Here is a 17,654-nt window from a genome sequence, read left to right on the forward strand (position 1 = left end):
AGGCCTGTACTGGTGCAGAGCCAGCTACAGAATTAAAAGCACAGAACAAGAGAAAGTTAATGGGCGAGCCCGGACACACTGGAAGGATTTCATGGAAGACCCTCCCTGATCATTTCCCAAGGCAGAGAAATGTCAGAATTTAATATTACCTCACAGATTTGGGAACAACCCATGCCTGTGGGGATTATCATGAAGTAATGCAGATCAGTTGATCAGAAATGCTCCATACACCAGACATAGAAACAGGGGAACAAAATCCTATATGAAGCTTTTCCTGAGGTTCTTCAGATTAAAAGCCAGTTGGTAAAATGGAATTGTCACAAAAGCTAATAATGTAGTGGATAAAAGCAAATTACTGCGGATTCTGGAATCTGAAACCAAAACAGAAAATGCTGGAAAATCTCAGCAGGTCTGGCAGCACCTGTAAGGAGAGAAAAGAGCTGACGTTGAGTCTAACTGACCCGTTGTCAAAGCTAATAATGCAGTGGGCAGCTTGCCATCGAAATCCCTGTTTAGTTCAAGAACTTTAAGACATGTTTCGAAGATAGCAGGATCAGTCTAAATGGCAAAGAATGTGAAACTGGAGACAAAAACCAAGAGAGTATTTCTGTTTGAGAAGTGCTAAGCTCAAGGCCATCTTTTTAAAGACAGTCACTAAGAAATCTAAATTGGCAATTCAGAAGAAACTTCTTTGCCCAAATAATGCAGAGTGTGGGGAATATGATGGGGCATTGAGTAATTGGGACAATTAGTAGAGATGCATTTACGGGGATAAGTACATAAAAGGGAAGGAAATAGCAGGGTAAGATGGACCCGAAACATTGACTGGTTCTCTCTCCACAGATGCTGCCAGACCTACTGAGTTTCTCCAGCAGCTTGTTTTTTATTTAAGTTGAGGAAGGCTGGGAAGAACTCACATGGCCCATTAACAGCAGTATGAACTGGTTGGGATGAATGGCCTGTTTCTGTTTGGAACATTCCGTTAGTTCTATAAAACATTAGATAGAGAACCTTTTTGTCCATTCCTTGTGATTTATTACATTGCTCGTCAACAAGATTACACTGTTTTAAGTTAAATATTCCAGTCAACAATAATAACAAGCTAATCCAGTGCAATTCTCCAATTTCCCAATGGGAAATATCATAGCCCCTACCTCAGCAATTTAATAGGCATGATTGGTCAGGCACTGAAAGGGTTCTCAGCAGTGTCATCTATTATGGACTTTATCTTTGAGAACTGGACTTGAAATTGTTGGGTGTTTTTCTGCACTTGTTAATTTGGCTTAATTTTTGAAAGTGAATATTCCTTAATCTTTTGACTCATAATTTAGATATAAAAATTAATTTGCTGAATTCTTTTTGTGTTTTTTCTTGGAGGAGAAGGAAATTAAGTTGTAAGGGAGGTTGATTGCATGTACTTGGGCTAAAACACACAGCTGTGTGTACAAGGCCACCTGGAACAGGCTGAGTGTTAACAGTTTTGGATACTTGTGGGGGGGGGGACTTACCAGGGGTAAGTAATGGGGCTCAGGCCTCTGGCATGGAGTCTGTCCCCGTTACTCAGAAGGGAAGGGTGGAGAAGAGCAGAGCAATAGTAATTGGGGACTCGATAGTTCAGGGCACAGATAGGCGGTTTTGTGGGAACGAGAGAGACTCACGTTTGGTATGTTGCCTCCCAGGTGCAAGGGTACGTGATGTCTCTGATCATGTTTTCCGGGTCCTTAAGGGGGAGGGGGAGCAGCCCGAAGTCGTGGTCCACATTGGCACCAATGACATAGGTAGGAGGAGCGCTGAGGATGTTAGGCAGGCTTTCAGGGAGCTAGGTTGGAAGCTCAAAGTTAGAACGAACAGAGTTGTTGTCTCTGGTTTGTTACCCGTGCCACGTGATAGAGAGTCGAGGAATAGGGAGAGAGAACAGTTAAATGCGTGGCTACAGGGATGGTGCAGGAGGGAGGGATTCCGGTATTTGGATAACTGGGATTCTTTCTGGGGAAGGTGGGACCTCTATAAACAGGATGGTCTGCACCTGAACCTGAGGGGCACCAGTATCCTTGGTGGGAGGTTTGCTAGTGCTCTTGGGGGGGGGGTTTAAACTAACTCTGCAGGGGCATGGGAACCCAGACTGTAGCTTTAGGGTGCAGGACCTGGAGTGTAGGGAGGTTAGGAACATGGCATCAATTTCAAAGGAGGATGCCTGTAAACAGGAAAGTGGCTTGAAGTGTGTATACTTCAATGCAAGAAGTATACGAAATAAGGTAGGTGAACTTGCAGCGTGGGTTGGTACCTGGGACTTCGATGTTGTGGCTATTACGGAGACATGGGTAGAACAGGGACAGGATTGGCTGTTGCAGGTCCCAGGGTTTAAATGTTTTAGTAGGGTCAGAGGTGGGAGTAAAAGAGGGGGAGGTGTGGCATTGCTTGTCAAAGATAGTATTACAGCTGTGGAAAGGACGATGGATGAAGACTAGCCATCTGAGGTAGTTTGGGCTGAGGTTAGGAATAGGAAAGGTGAGGTCACCCTGTTAGGAGTTTTTTACAGGCCTCCTAATACTCCGAGAAATGTAGAAGAAAGGATTGCGAGGATGATTCAAGAGAAGAGTGAAAGTAATAGGGTGGTTGTTATGGGAGACTTTAACTTTCCTGATATTGACTGGGAAAGCTATAGCTCAAGTTCGTTAGATGGGTCAGTGTTTGTCCAATGTGTGCAGGAGGGTTTCCTGACACAATATGTAGACAGGCCAACAAGAGGTGAGGCCATACTGGATTTGGTTCTGGGTAATGAACCAGGCCAGGTGCTAGAATTAGAGGTAGGTGAGCACTTTGGGGACAGTGACCACAATTCGGTGACTTTTACTCTCGTGATGGAGAGGGATAAGTGTGCACTACAGGGCAAGAGTTATAGCTGGGGGCAGGGAAATTATGATGCGGTGAGGCATGACTTAGGATGTGTGGCTTGGAAAAGTAAGCTTCAAGGCAAGGGCGTAATTGATATGTGGAGCTTGTTCAAGGAGCAACTATTGAGTGTCCTTGATAAGTATGTACCCGTCAGGCAGGGAGGAAAGGGTCGTGTTAGGGAGCCGTGGTTTAATAAGGAATTGGAATCCCTTGTTAAATGGAAGAGGGCGGCCTATGTAAAGATGAGGCGTGAAGGTTCAATTGGGGCTATTGAGAGTTATAAGGAAGCCAGGAAGGACCTGAAGAGAGAGCTAAGAGCAGCAAGGAGGGGACATGAAAGGTCCTTAGTTGATAGGATTAGGGAAAACCCTAAGGCTTTCTATAGGTATGTCAGGAATAAAAGAATGACTAGGGTAGGAATAGGTCCAGTCAAGGATAGTAGTGGGAAGTTGCGTGTGGAGGCTGAAGAGATTGAGGAGACACTGAATGAATACTTTTCGTCAGTATTCACTCAGGAACAGGACATTATTGTCAATGTGAATACTGAGTCACAATTAAGTAGAATGGATGGCTTTGAGGTATGTAGAGAAGAGGTGTTGGAAATTCTGGAAAGGGTGAAAATAGATAAGTCCCCTGAGCCTGATGGCATTTATCCTAGGATTCTCTGGGAAGCAAGGGAGGAGATTGCAGAGCCATTGGCCTTGATTTTTATGTCCTCGTTGTCTACAGGAGAAGTGCCAGAAGATTGGAGGCTAGCAAATGTAGTTCCCTTGTTCAAGAAGGGGAGTAGGGATAACCCTAGTAACTATAGGCCGGTGAGTCTCACTTCTGTTGTGGGCAAAGTCTTAGAGAGAATTGTAAGGGATAGGATTTATGAACATCTGGATAGGAATAATGTGATCAAGGATAGTCAGCATGGTTTTGTGAAGGGCAGGTCGTGCCTCACAAACCTTATTGAATTCTTTGAGAAGGTGACTAAGGAGGTGGACGAGGGGAAAGCGGTAGATGTGGTGTATATGGATTTTAGTAAGGCATTTGATAAGGTTCCCCATGGTAGGCTACTTCAAAAAATACGGAGGTATGGCATTGAGGGGGAGTTGGAGGTTTGGATTAGGAGTTGGCTGGCCGGAAGAAGACAGAGGGTAGTAGTTGATGGCAAAGGTTCATCTTGGAGTGCCGTCACTAGCGGTGTTCCGCAAGGATCTGTTTTGGGACCATTGCTGTTTGTCATTTTTATAAATGACCTGGAGGAGGGGTTAGAAGGTTGGGTGAGCAAGTTTGCAGATGATACGAAAGTCGGAGGAGTTGTAGACAGTGAGGAAGGACGTGGCAGGTTACAGTGGGATATAGATAAGCTGCAGAACTGGGCAGAAAGGTGGCAAATGGAGTTCAATGTAGCTAAGTGTGAGGTGATTCACTTTGGTAAGAGTAACAAAAAGATGGGGTACTGGGCTAACGGTCGGATACTTGGTAGTGTGGATGAGCAGAGGGATCTTGGTGTCCATGTACACAGATCTTTGAAAGTTGCCACCCAGGTAAATAGTGCGGTGAAGAAGGCATATGGCATACTAGCTTTTATTGGTAGAGGAATTGAGTTCCGGAGTACTGAGGTCATGTTGCAGTTTTATAAGACTCTGGTGCGGCCGCATCTGGAGTATTGTGTGCAGTTTTGGTCGCCATACTATAGGAAGGATGTGGAGGCACTGGACCGGGTGCAGAGGAGGTTTACCAGGATGTTGCCTGGTATGGTAGAAAGATCGTATGAGGAAAGGCTGAGGCACTTGGGGTTGTTTTCATTGGAGAAAAGAAGGTTTAGGGGTGACTTGATAGAGGTGTACAAGATGATTAGGGGTTTAGATAGGGTCGACAGTGAGAATCTTTTTCCACGTATGGAGTCAGCTATTACAAGGGGGCATAGCTTTAAATTAAGGGGGGGTAGGTATAGGACAGATGTTAGGGGTAGGTTCTTTACTCAGCGAGTCGTGAGTTCGTGGAATGCCCTGCCAGTAGCAGTGGTGGACTCTCCCTCATTATGGGCATTTAAGCGGGCATTGGATAGGTATATGGAGGATAGTGGGCTAGTGTAGGTTAGGTGGGCTTGGATCGGCGCAACATCGAGGGCCGAAGGGCCTGTACTGCGCTGTATTCTTCTATGTTCTATGTAGTCTCTACAGTCTGCCACTTCCCAGGTGAAATGTATTGTGTCCGAGTGTCTGATGGAATATGGCTTGCACTGTTCACCGCAGAGACAATGAAGGCATAACCTTGAAGAGTCATGAGACATTCCACCCAGTCTACATACAGGTGGACAATGGCATGGATCAGCAACCTACAGTGAATTCTGGATCAGTGGTGCTGGAAGAACACAGCAATTCAGGCAGCATTCGACGAGCAGCAAAATCGACGTTTCGGGCAAAAGCCCTTCATCAGGAATAAAGGCAGAGAGCCTGAAGCGTGGAGAGATAAGATAGAGGAGGGTGGGGGTGGGGAGAAAGTAGCATAGAGTACAATAGGTGAGTGGGGGAGGAGATGAAGGTGATAGGTCAGGGAGGAGAGGGTGGAGTGGATAGGTGGAAAAGGAGATAGGCAGGTCGGACAAGTCCGGACAAGTCAAGGGGACAGTGCGGAGCTAGAAGTTTGAAACTTGGAAGAGGTGGGGGAAGGGGAAATGAGGAAGCTGTTGAAGTCCACATTGATGCCCTGGGGTTGAAGTGTTCCGAGGCGGAAGATGAGGCGTTCTTCCTCCAGGCTTCTGGTGGTGAGGGAGCGGCGGTGAAGGAGGCCCAGGACCTCCATGTCCTCGGCAGAGTGGGAGGGGGAGTTGAAATATTGGGCCACGGGGCGGTTTGGTTGATTGGTGCGGGTGTCTGTCCATTTTCCAGTCTGCAGTCAAGAATTCTTCGAAAAGTATCCCACCAAGACCCATTACCCTACATTTCCCCCGACTAATGCACCTAACCTATACATCCCAGAACACTATGGACAATTTAACATGGTCAATTCATCTAACCTGCACATCTTCAGACCGTGGGAGGAAATTGGAGCAGCCAGAGGAAACCTAAGCAAACACGCGGAGAATGTGCAAACTCCACACAGACTGTCACCCAAGGCTGGAATCAAACCTGGGTTCCTGGCACTGTAAACAGCAGTGCTAACCACTGAGCCATCCTGCTGCCTGTATAAACTGGATTTTTAAATGAATCAGAAGTTTTTGATCTAAATTTGATTTAATCACTCTGCTGATAACCCCAAGAGAAAGCTCTTGAAGACCAGCTATAAGCAGTTGACATTTAGCTTGCTGGCCTCTGCTATGGGGGCACTAATCTTGACTTTCATTAAGGATTACTGTTGAGACAGAGCAGAAACAGGGCAACTGGATTATGGAAATCATCACTTAATGAACTGAGGACAGGACAGTGAACAGGAATAGAGGGTTGCATCATCAACTATGACACAGAGTATTAAATGTTTCTGCATAGTAAACACCACGCTGATTGTAGACATCAATGTAACTCTCTTCCATAACCCAAGAAAGGATAAAAGCAATGAAGGGGCATCTTTAATGAAAACGTGATGACAGATCCAATTATTTGCCAACTGTGGAAAGGCAGTGATATCGTGCATATGTCACTGGACTTCTAATCTAGGAGCCCAGGCTAATGTTCTAAAGTCATGTGTTTGAATCCCACAATGGCATATGGTGAGATTTGAATATAGTAAAATCTGGTATTAAAAGCTAGTTAAAATGGAACCATGTAACCACTACAATTGCCACAAACAAACTCATCCAATTCTATGTCCTTTAGCTAATACCTGATATCCTTTAAAGGAAGAAATTGCTGCCCTTACCTGGTCTGATCAAATATAACTCTAGACCCACAGCAATAAAGATGATTCTCAACTATCCTCTGAAAAAATGTAGTAGACAGCCAATCAGTTCAAGGGTAACTAGGGATGAGCAACAAATACTAGCCTTACCAGCTTCACTCACATCCCAAACAAGAACAAAAAAATACTTCAGCAATATTGAGTACATACTTTCAATGTCATTATATTGCTTCGCTCTAAATTAAGTGATTGGTTCCAGGGACCTCTTCACAATTGCTTACTTTTACATCTAAAGTCAACCCTGCCAGATATGGTTTGACCGATATGGAGTTTTAGTCAAATCTAGTCATGAACGTCAGTGATTTTAAAAATCAACATGTAGGACATGGCAGTGACTTTAAAGTTTGTTTGCTGTTGTCATCAACATTTACCTGAAAATCCTCAGCTTTTATACACAAGCGAAGAAGGTCTGAACAAAATGAGTATTGCAAACAAAATATGTAAGAGTTGATGCATTGACACCAGTTTGCTCTGCTGCTTGAATGGCCTATTAAAGCAAAAGGAATCTTCAGTCAGGTAGAAAGAGACAAACTCAAGTCTGAAACTGATCAGACCGACACTGCTGACACTCCTGGGGACAGTTCCTGAAACTGCAGCTGTTTTCTGTGTCTTGTGATTAGCTTTAAGGTTAGCAACTTTGCTTGATTTTGAGCTTTAAAAAGGAATCAAGAATCAAGATGTATCAGGATGTCCCAGACAGCAGGAGTTTCTTGAAGTCCATTGAGAAGAAAGTGGGAAATTCCATGGGGGGGAATGGACAAAGAGGAACCCATGAGGTTATTGCTAAGGCTTGCAATCTCATGTCCTAGAGTGCCCTTCACTCACTGGTAGCACTCTCATTCATGAGTCAGGAGATTAGGGGTTCTTGCCTTGCTCCATGCTGATACTTCAGTGCTGATGCAGTACTGCATAACTGGAACTACAGTCTTTTCAATGAGTTATTAAACTATCAGCCCTCTCAAGAGGACATAAAAAGATCCCACAGTATTGTTTAAAACAAAAAGAGTTTAGGAATTTTCCTGGGGTCCTGGTGAAGTATTTATTTCTCTACCGTCATCACAAAGAAGCTCTCTGGGTAGTCATGAAATGGAGATGCAGGTGTTGGACTAGGGTGTACAAAGTTAAAAATCACACAACACCAGGTTATAGTCCAACAGGTTTAATTGGAAGCACTAGCTTTCGGAGCGCTGCTCCTTCATCAAGTGGTTGTGTGCAATTGCAGGGAGTCTCTTCAGAGCTGTACATCTGATCAGTATTAAATGTTTGATAGATATTTGAAAGGATGACAGTGTTTTGTAACTGATTTCTTTGTAGAACTGTCGTAGCACATGTTTTTGACAATCTTTCAATAGTTATATGCAAATGATGTTCCCCAGTTTGGTCTTGATATCAGAAAATTGCACTCATTACTATTTGGCTCTATTAACCATTAGATCTTGTGAGAAAAGTTATTTTTAAACTAACAAACTCATTTTGTTTCTGTTTTTATGATCACCTCCATATGAGTTATTATATATTTGAAATGATCATGACAAAAAAAAAAGCTGATTACTATTCTGTGATCAATTAACACGGAGCAATCTTTCAGGCTATTGATTTCAACGAACTTAAGAGACATAGGGCATAATTTGAAAGCCAAGAATGGAATAATGCAGTCACTACGGATGTGAACCATCATTTTGTGACTTACAGTGAGAGCTGCCATGTTAGATGGTGACTGACACACCATCCCACTACCAAGATCATTCAAGCTAACTCACACAAACAGCTCACTAAGAGCTGGCAGGTAGCGATTTGAAGAGTTTCTCCATCCATTGCACACCTCAACATCAGTGTCCTGGGTCACCAGAAACCTGTGGCTACTCAGAAGCCAACAGGAGGAGTCAAAACCTCCTCAGGAGATCCAGCTACAATAAAGTGTTTGTTTTCTTCTTGTCACAGGGTGAGGGCCACAGTGAAAGGACTGGTTCAAACACAAGGCCAGAGCTTTCTGAGGCCTCTCCCTTGTCTCCAACTGCCCCAAGATTAACTCTCCCAGAAGGCAGGTTGCCCTGGTTTCCCATTTGTGTCACCAGTGCCTTCATAGAATCCCTACAGTGTGAAAGCAGGTCATTGAGCCTATCGAATCCACACTGACCCTCCAAAGAGCATCCCACCCAGACCCACTCCCTCCCATATCTCTGTAACACTGCATTTCCTTTGGCTAATCCACTTAACATACTTATTCCTGGACACAATGGACAATTTAGCCTGGCCAATCCACCTAACCTGTACATCTTTAGACTGTGGAAGGAAACCAAAGCACCCAGAGAAAACCCATGGAGACACATGGAGAATGTGCAAACATCACCCATCCCTTCTTGCCTGGGACTTAGTCAAGAGTGGAGAAAGGGGAAAGTATGTCACCAATTCTCTTTCATCTAATTATTTACTATCTCATCACATCTTTTGCCATTTTCAAGAATGGGAAAATGTCAACATGAGATTCCCCCATGGATAGAATTTAGACGCTGAATGATACTGGTGTGAGTACTGTGAAAAAAAAACTGTCACCAACCATGATCTCCTAATTGGCAAAAATGAATTTCAAAAAAAGATAGTAAATGAACTGTGTTATACATTCATTTGGATTCAATCCCTTGTGTGAAGTCAAAGCAGTGAGGGTGGAGGAAGATATGCCTTGTTAAGGATCTGAATGTACCATAATTAATGTTTCTGCCTGGATCAGAAAACTCGTGATAACTTATTTAAATCTTAACATAATTCCACTTCTCAAGCAAGATCAAAGTTGTATTGGTTTATTCCTTATTGGAATATCTCTGTTATTAGGGCTTCTTATGCCAGGCCTTGAAATAGTGGCATTTCCCTGATTTCACTTACCATCTGGGTGCTCTGTGAGTGACTGCAGATGTGCCCATACGTGGATTCTGTTTTGACTCCACAAATGATTAAGCACAGGCAACTATCTTGTGCAAGTGAGCCCAAGTGAAACATCCCATAGTTGAATTACAACCTTACAACCGCTAAAGGTAAGTCTTAGTGTTTGAAACCATATGCTCGTTCTTAAAACAATGCTCTTCAAAATGGAATGGATCTGCAAGTTTGACATTTCCAAAGGGAGTAATAGCCTCAGCATGTTGTTGAGGCAGGTTCATGTGTCAAGGAGGCACAGGAAATCTGGATCATATTCTGGTTTGTATTTGTTCTCCTTTAAGCTGCGTAAATGGCAGCCAAGGTATCCAAAAACAAAGGGTTGCTTGAAAACACAAGGGTAATCACACCTCATCCCTAACACTTAATCCCATAATAATTAATGATCTGCATTTTGTAAATGAAAGATAATTGAGAATAGACAGGCAGTCAATGGATTTGAGTGGTACATTTGGAGCCATTGGCTGTCAAATGGGATACTCTCACATCTTAAGAGGTTCATGGGTTAATTCCCAGTCGAGAGGCTTCTACACAAAATCTAGGATGGCTCTTCAGTTCAGATTTGAACGAATGCTGCACTGCCAGAGATGCCATTTCTTAAGTTAAAAAGTTTAAGCAAAAATCTTGTCTTCCTACTCAGGTGGACAAAATAGATCCCCTGGCACAGTCATTAGACCTGGGCCAATATTTATTTTGTAATTAACATCAGAGAGGGCAGATTATCTCCTCATTTAACACATTGCTGTGTGTAGGTGCTTGCTGTCCACTAATTGGCTGCTGCATTTTCTACATACAACAGTAACCACCTTCAAAATTACTTTATTGGTTGTAAATTATGGGACATGTTAAGGTTGTGAAAGGCTCTGTATAAATTCTGTTCTTTATTTGAAAATAAAATATTCTTATGTAGCCTTCTAAACATAATCTTTGACTTTGAGCTATACCAACACAGGTCTGAAGCTCTGGTAATGGGAACAATTAGAGAATATCATATAAAAAACGTATAACCACAATGAAACATCTCTGTGTGGATACCAATAAATTTAGTGACATTACACACAGTTACTGCAGAATTACAACAGCTCTCTCCTGAAAGCATTTTTTCAACAGACCTTAGAAAGTAAATCTAAAAAGAAATCAACTTTTTAATGACAGTTTTTGGTGATATATGCTGTGTTAAAGGTGTGGATCACATCTTGTCAGACAGGGACTTTCAGGAATTTTACCTGTCAGATTTCTCTCAAAGACCACCATATAGAAAGCAATGTAAATGGTACCACAGGATTAGTTTTTCATTAAAAAGTTTAAAAAAGAATTTGCAAGACTCAAGCAGACAACAGTGCTCCATTATTACTACCTCTACTTTAGCTTTGTGTTTAACAACCAAGATAAGCAAAGAAGGCAAAATGTTATACTTTACCCAAATTTAAGTACGATTTTGGATAAGATCATTTTTGTTACTGATTATCAGATTAGGTTCTTCACTGTTGCTAAGCTACTTGCATCTTAATGAGAATAGTTTTGGATCTGCCTGGCTGATGCACCTCGATTATATAAATATGTAAATCACTAGCAAAATGCTTAAGTGCAAGAAAACTGATCCTATCATTGAAAACACTGTAAATTCTAAAATTCTACACATAGTCATGATAGAAGTGTCAATGTTTTGCTTTGAAGGTAAACTGAAAACTCAAGTTCAAATATTGCTTCTGCTATTTAAATAAATATCATCCCTTGTAGTCAAGAACTTACAAACATCATTCAGGCTCAAATATAGACATGCGATCATGCACACACATACACAAAGCATCCTTTCATGCCATACTAGTTAGTCTGCATGGGAAACTTGTCCAAAAACTGAAAACTCATGACAAACACATCAGGCCTAATATTGTGATCTAGCAGCACATGACAAAAGTAAGCTCAGTTGCTGAACATAGGAATGTTCTGAACTTTGTGACCATCTTTAATCACTTTAAACTCCCTGATGTTGTTTGTGTCTTTCTGTCTTCTTCCCAGTATGCTTTGAGGGGATGGATTTCCACAGAGTGGATGGAAGTTCCCTGATCTGAAATATGCACAGGACCCATCTAAGACAGCATATCCTTCAGGAAATGAAATACAATGGAGAGGGGGTTAATAAACTGACATTAATGCATTAAAATTCAATACTTGTCCCTTCAGGGATTTCCAGCAATGAAAGCTATATGTGATCATGCACACCACTCAAGATTTTAAAAGTACATCAAATTTACATGGTCAGCACAGCACAGAAACATGCTTTTTGGCCCAACTGGGCTGTGCTGTGGTTGACGTTCCATACAACCATCTTCCCACCTTATTTTATTTAACCCTATCAGTAGGAGCTTCAATTCCTTTTTTCTGATATGGTGCTTTCCATCTTCCCTTTAAATCCATCTGCACTATCCATCTCAACTATTCCTTGTGTTGGCAAGTTGTGCAATCTTATCATCAGATGTTGAAATTGTCCAGAACTTCAAATTTGGTGCAATGCATCCCGAATTTGTACAAATAAGGTTTCACAGGCTTAACCCTGGTTAGATGAGAGAAATTTTTCGCAAGCTGTTTAAGTCAATAGTCAAAATTACCCAGCATAAAGATAACTTTCATTCATACAATGTTCCTCATATAAAAAATATGGTTTTTACATGGTTTTACATGGTTCCAGGAGGTACACAATGCTGGACTCCCTCAATAGTCCACTAAAATGTTAGCCCAAAATTATATGCCGAAGTCCTGAAGTGCAGCTTGAGTCCCCTTTCTTGTTTTTGTTTCTGATTTACAGTTTGTGTGGATTTTATTTAATATTTAACTCACTGCCACATCGCTTCTGGGTATGTACACCTTGAAGAAGTTCTGCCCCTCTCTACTATCAGTTCTGACGAAGGGTCACTGGACTTGAAACATTAATTCTGATTTCTCTTCTCAGATGCTGCCAGACCTGCTGGCTTTTTTTTAAGCAACTTCTATTTTTGTGTTTGAGACCCCTTCCTTTTTATTTTAGGTTCAGTCATAGGATGTTGATGGATCTGGCTAGGCCAGCATTTATTGTCCAACCCTAATTGCATGAGGGCAGTTAAAAGTCAACTATCTTGCTGTGGATCTGGAGGCTCACTAGGCCAGACTGAATAAGGATGGCAGATTTCCTTCCGTGAAGGACATTCGTGAACTAGATGTTTTTTGCCAACATCGTTAGATCTTTAACACTAGATTCTTTATTCAATTCAAATTCCACCATCTGCCATGGCAGAATATTAGTTAAGTTTCTGAGTTAACAATCTAGCAATAATACTACTAGGCCACTGCATCCCCACAAGTCATAGGCGAGAATGCTGTCATTTGGTCAAGGCTAACAAGTAATTGTCTCAAAATGAAGGGCCAGCACTGGGCCCTCAGAGCAAAAAAGATGAGCTTGAAACTCAGATGGTTCATGCTCATATGTTCCAAGAACAAACAGAAAAACTGGACCTGTCTATTCTAATTTGATTCCCGGTTTCTTCCCTGTATCCTTTTACATTGATTTTCAAATTCTCTTTTCAATTGCATTATAGTCTTTGCTTTAAAGGCTGCTCTGGTAAAAAAAAATTCCATTATCCAATTACCCTCTTAAAAAAAATGTCCAACTTCCTCAATTAGTTCCCCTAGCAATACTCCTCAATCTACACCTTCTTGTTATCAACTTGCTAGCAAGTGAAAGGGTCAGTTTGAATTTTGAAAATGTCTCCTTCTCTGTTCTTGTGGAAAGATACCAAACGTTTTAACTGTTCTTCATAACTACAACCTCACAATTTGGTATCATGCTAGAAAATCTTCACTTTATCCTTTCTATGATTCTATATATCTTTCTTGTCTTCAGATAGCCTGAATTACATGTAATTTTCCAAATGTAGCCAAGCAACAATTGTTCAAATTCCAATCTGCATACAGAACTCAGACTCCCATCTGCTTGCTGACTGTACTTCCACCTTTAAAGGGCTATCCATAGGTATCCGTGACTCTCTTCATTCTTCCACTGAAGGATTTTACTGCCTTAAAAACTCAACAAATAGGCAACTGCTTGGCTCCAGAAATGTACATCTGCTAAATAAATAAATAATCTTGCAATTAGGTTTTATTTAATGATTTCACTTCATATTCTCTCTCAAAATGTACTATTCAATTTATACACATTTTATACACCGAGGTGCAACTGGTATTCATATGGCCTTTCTGTTGACCTCTTTACACCTCCTGAATCTGCTGCTCACACGTCCATTCATTTAACATCGCTAGTACAGAATTTGATACCATTTTTCTATTTTCAACTCTTCTATACTAATCTCCTGCAATGTTGTAAATGGTAAGCCCAGATCAATTATAAAACTGGAATGATCCAGTGCAGAAAAAGGCCTATTCTGTCTGGGACACACCAGATACAGGAGCAGTTACAGTGGAAGAGATATTTGAACCAGGGCATGCCGACACAATTCCATCCTCAACTTCTAATCATATATTCTGTTCTTATTTTTAAATTAATGGAAAGATTTACACAGCATTTGTTCACATCATATATGAGGATGTTTCTGGTGTGTGGCTCATTTGTGGTGTGCGCGGTCATTTGTGAGCACAGTGTTTCTTTATTATTTATTGGGTTGTGGGTGTCACTGACCAGCATTTAATGCCTATTCCAAATCGCTCTTAGAAGTGTGCCACTTTTTTGAACTGCTGCATCTTCTGGGGTAGTAAGAACACCCATAGTGTTGTTAGGAAGGGAGTTTGAGGACTTTGATTCAGGAATGGTGAAATATATATATATATTAGTGCCAAGGCAGGATGACATGCAACTGGGAAGGAACTTGTAGGTGTTGTTGTTTTGTATCTGAAGCTCCTGACCTTCTGGATGGCAGAGTGTGCAAGTTTGGAAGGTGTTGTTGAAGGAGCTTTGATGAATTATTGCAGGGCACCTTGTAGGTGGTATACATTGCAGCCACTGTCCATCTGTGTTGATGGTGAAGGGGGTGAATGCTAAAAGTGGTCGGATGGGTCAACAGTCAAACAGGCTGCTTTGTCTTGGATGGCGTCAAGCTTCTCAAGTGTTGCTGGAGCTGCACTCATTCAAGTGGAGAATATTCCATCACATTCCTGACTTGTGCCTAGGGGAGAGTTTGCGGAGTCAGCATATAAAAGCCAAGAGTCCACGGAACTGGCAAATAGCCAGAGAACCCAATTCCTCCCACTCTGTTTTAACCTTCACAGATTATGCACAGCTCTTAGGAAGGCTTGTCCAATATATGTTGCACATAATGGATGCATCTCGACGAATGATTGTAATTATTTTTAAAAATCTTGAAACTAAGGGATAACGTTCAAAACTTAAACCAAATACAATAAGCAACACATCATAACGCACAGAACAGGACCGAGCGTCGCAATAGTGTCCATTATTCCAAGCTGCCTTTATCCTCATCTGGCAGTTTTACAGAAACAGGATTCAGGACCGTTTCTCAGTTTCTGTCCTGATCTCGAGGCTACTGCAATTCCTCATCAGGTGTCACATCATTTCTCCGGGAATTAGTTGAAAAATGAGTACAGATCTAATCACAAGAAAGCAAAATCACCGGGAAATACCCGGGAAATGATGTGCGGCTGGGATTTTAATAAAACGAGAAATGGCGCCTCTCCCCTCAATGTAATTACTACACTGACAGAACTGACAGCAGAAATGCTACAAGCCCAGTGACAGGGCATTTCCATTACTTCATTGTATTTATTATAGGCCAGTCATCATAATGAAGGTGTCCTTCGACACCACCAATATCATCATCGCACAAAAGAGGGGCGCTGGGGGCTCACTGATATTCAACATATTAAATAGATTCATTCCCGCTGAAATTGCAGAGCATTACACACCAGGTTCTGGTAAGAAACTGCACGCTGCGTTTTTGCAAGAAAGGAGACGGTTCAAAATGAGAAGGGGGACATTTCAAAATGAGTCATTACAAATTTCTTTCTGCGTTCCTGGCATCCTATTCTGGTGGGACCCTGTCCCAGCTCAGATTTAGTCCCGCCAGACCATGCATCACTATCACTGTCCCCATACTTTGGTAAGAAAGCTCCTGTCCCAGAACAATTGCCCAACACTTGTGCACTGCCATCAGTACCTTTCTCCCACCGCTCACAAACTGCATACAATTAATGGACTGAAATATGAAACGGCGACAGACGTTATTTAAACTCAGCTGCCTGTTTGACCAGGAATGCAATGCAAGCACGGAGAAGCCTCGCGCATTGTGCCTTATATATTCATACAGTTTCTTTGCAATCACACAAATGATTAAATACTGGGTTTGGCAGACATACACATTTCAAATGTACCGGCTGGAACATTTGTATTCATCATTTATACATAATAACACTGTAATCTGGAAGCCAAGCATCCACTCAGAATCAATGAACCTAGAGAGAAACATAATCCCTGTCCAATGATTAAACACTCCTTACCTGAACCGAGGGGAATCTTTCACACACTCTTCAAAATCCACTGTCATTTTGATGGTCTCTTTCTCTCTAGTTTGGCATTCACCCTTCATTTAGTCTGCTCATCGCCTGGTCTGAGAAACCGAACGCGAGGATGTGCCTGCGACCGGACTTGATTTAGTCCAAAATGGTAGGAATGGTGTGCAGTGAACCCCGGAGCCAACGATCCATTCTCCTGCTCTCTCTCTGTATGCTCGGGGACAAGAGGAGCTGCAAGCCCGACGCCCTGCCTCTGGGAGCTGTCAATCAGCTGATGGCCAAGACACGCCCGGCGGCTCTGTGACGGCTATGGGGGCGGCCATCTTTGATAAAGGCGCGGGGGCGTCGTTGGCCGATCAGTGAAAATAGACGTACGTATATATTTTTAAAATATATATATATCCTGGATCAAGTAAAAGAGGCGAAATGGAATGAATAGGGAAACATGCAGGATGAAATAATTGGAGACAAAGAATTAGATGATCTACGATGGCCAAAAGATGTGCATAGGTGGATGTCAGTCTGCTTCCGTGTACAAATCCTTCCCAGTTACAGAGAAGAAGAATTAAAATAAAACCGATTTGAAAGTATGGCGTGGCTTATTATTCAATGTCCCGAAAGTTAAACTGTCCCTCGTTTCCACTCTGTTTGCCGGACTGGAGCCACTGCAACTGTCCTTCTCCTCCTCTCCTCCACCTCCTCCATCCCTCCCCAAAGAAGACCAAAATCAGCTATAGATGCATAGATATTAAATGATAGTAAGATGAACAGCAGGGCTATTTAGAGAACAATAACGGATTTACAGAGGGGATCAGGGGCATGAATCTGGTATTAACTGTACAGTTTGCACCTATCTTTACCAAAGCAAAAGACACGAAGGCCATGGTGAAAGGTAAGAACAGGCTTTAGAAGGATTTGATATAGATATGGCGATGGTATTGAATAGATTGTCGGAACTTAAAAATTGATAAGATGACAGGACCAAATGAGAGTGAAAATTGTGATGGCAGTATCATCACTTTGTAGTCTTCTTTACACCTAAGGACGGTTCTAAAGGACTGAAAAATTGCAAATGTTACACCCTTGTTCAAAAAAGGCCCACGGGCCAATCAATTTAACTTTGGTGATGGGAAATTCTAGAAACAATAATTCAGGACAAAATTAAGTCTGTGGTCAAATTCTGGTTAATTGGGGAATCAGAACTGATTTGTTAAGGGAAAGTAATACATGATTATCTTGCTGGACATTTAGAAGAGGTAACAGAGAGGGGTGATCAAGGCAATGCTATTGATGTGTACATGGATTTTCAGAAGGCATTTGATATAGTGTCACACAACAGTCTTGCAAGCAAAGTTAGAGTTCATGAAATTTTAAAAAAGATGCAACAAGGATACAAAATTGGCTGAGTGACAGAAACAGAGAGT

The 17,654-nt window shown here is 42.0% G+C and overlaps 1 protein-coding gene across 1 annotated transcript in view; it reads right to left on the reverse strand.

The window, feature by feature from the left end:
- The window catches only part of acap3a (ArfGAP with coiled-coil, ankyrin repeat and PH domains 3a), a 328,671-nt gene extending 311,937 nt beyond the window's left edge, over positions 1 to 16,734 (reverse strand). Inside the window, exon 1 of the mRNA XM_087980463.1 lies at positions 16,216 to 16,734. Coding sequence (XP_087836589.1) covers positions 16,216 to 16,304 — 89 coding nt within the window. The 5' untranslated portion in view covers positions 16,305 to 16,734. The remainder of the gene's footprint in view (positions 1 to 16,215) is intronic.
- Between the last annotated feature and the right edge of the window lie 920 nt (positions 16,735 to 17,654).

This window comes from Chiloscyllium plagiosum, unplaced genomic scaffold, assembly GCF_037043375.1.
Source record: "Chiloscyllium plagiosum isolate Xiang-an unplaced genomic scaffold, Cpla_swu_hap1 HiC_scaffold_37, whole genome shotgun sequence".
NCBI classification, from domain to species: Eukaryota; Metazoa; Chordata; class Chondrichthyes; order Orectolobiformes; family Hemiscylliidae; genus Chiloscyllium; species Chiloscyllium plagiosum.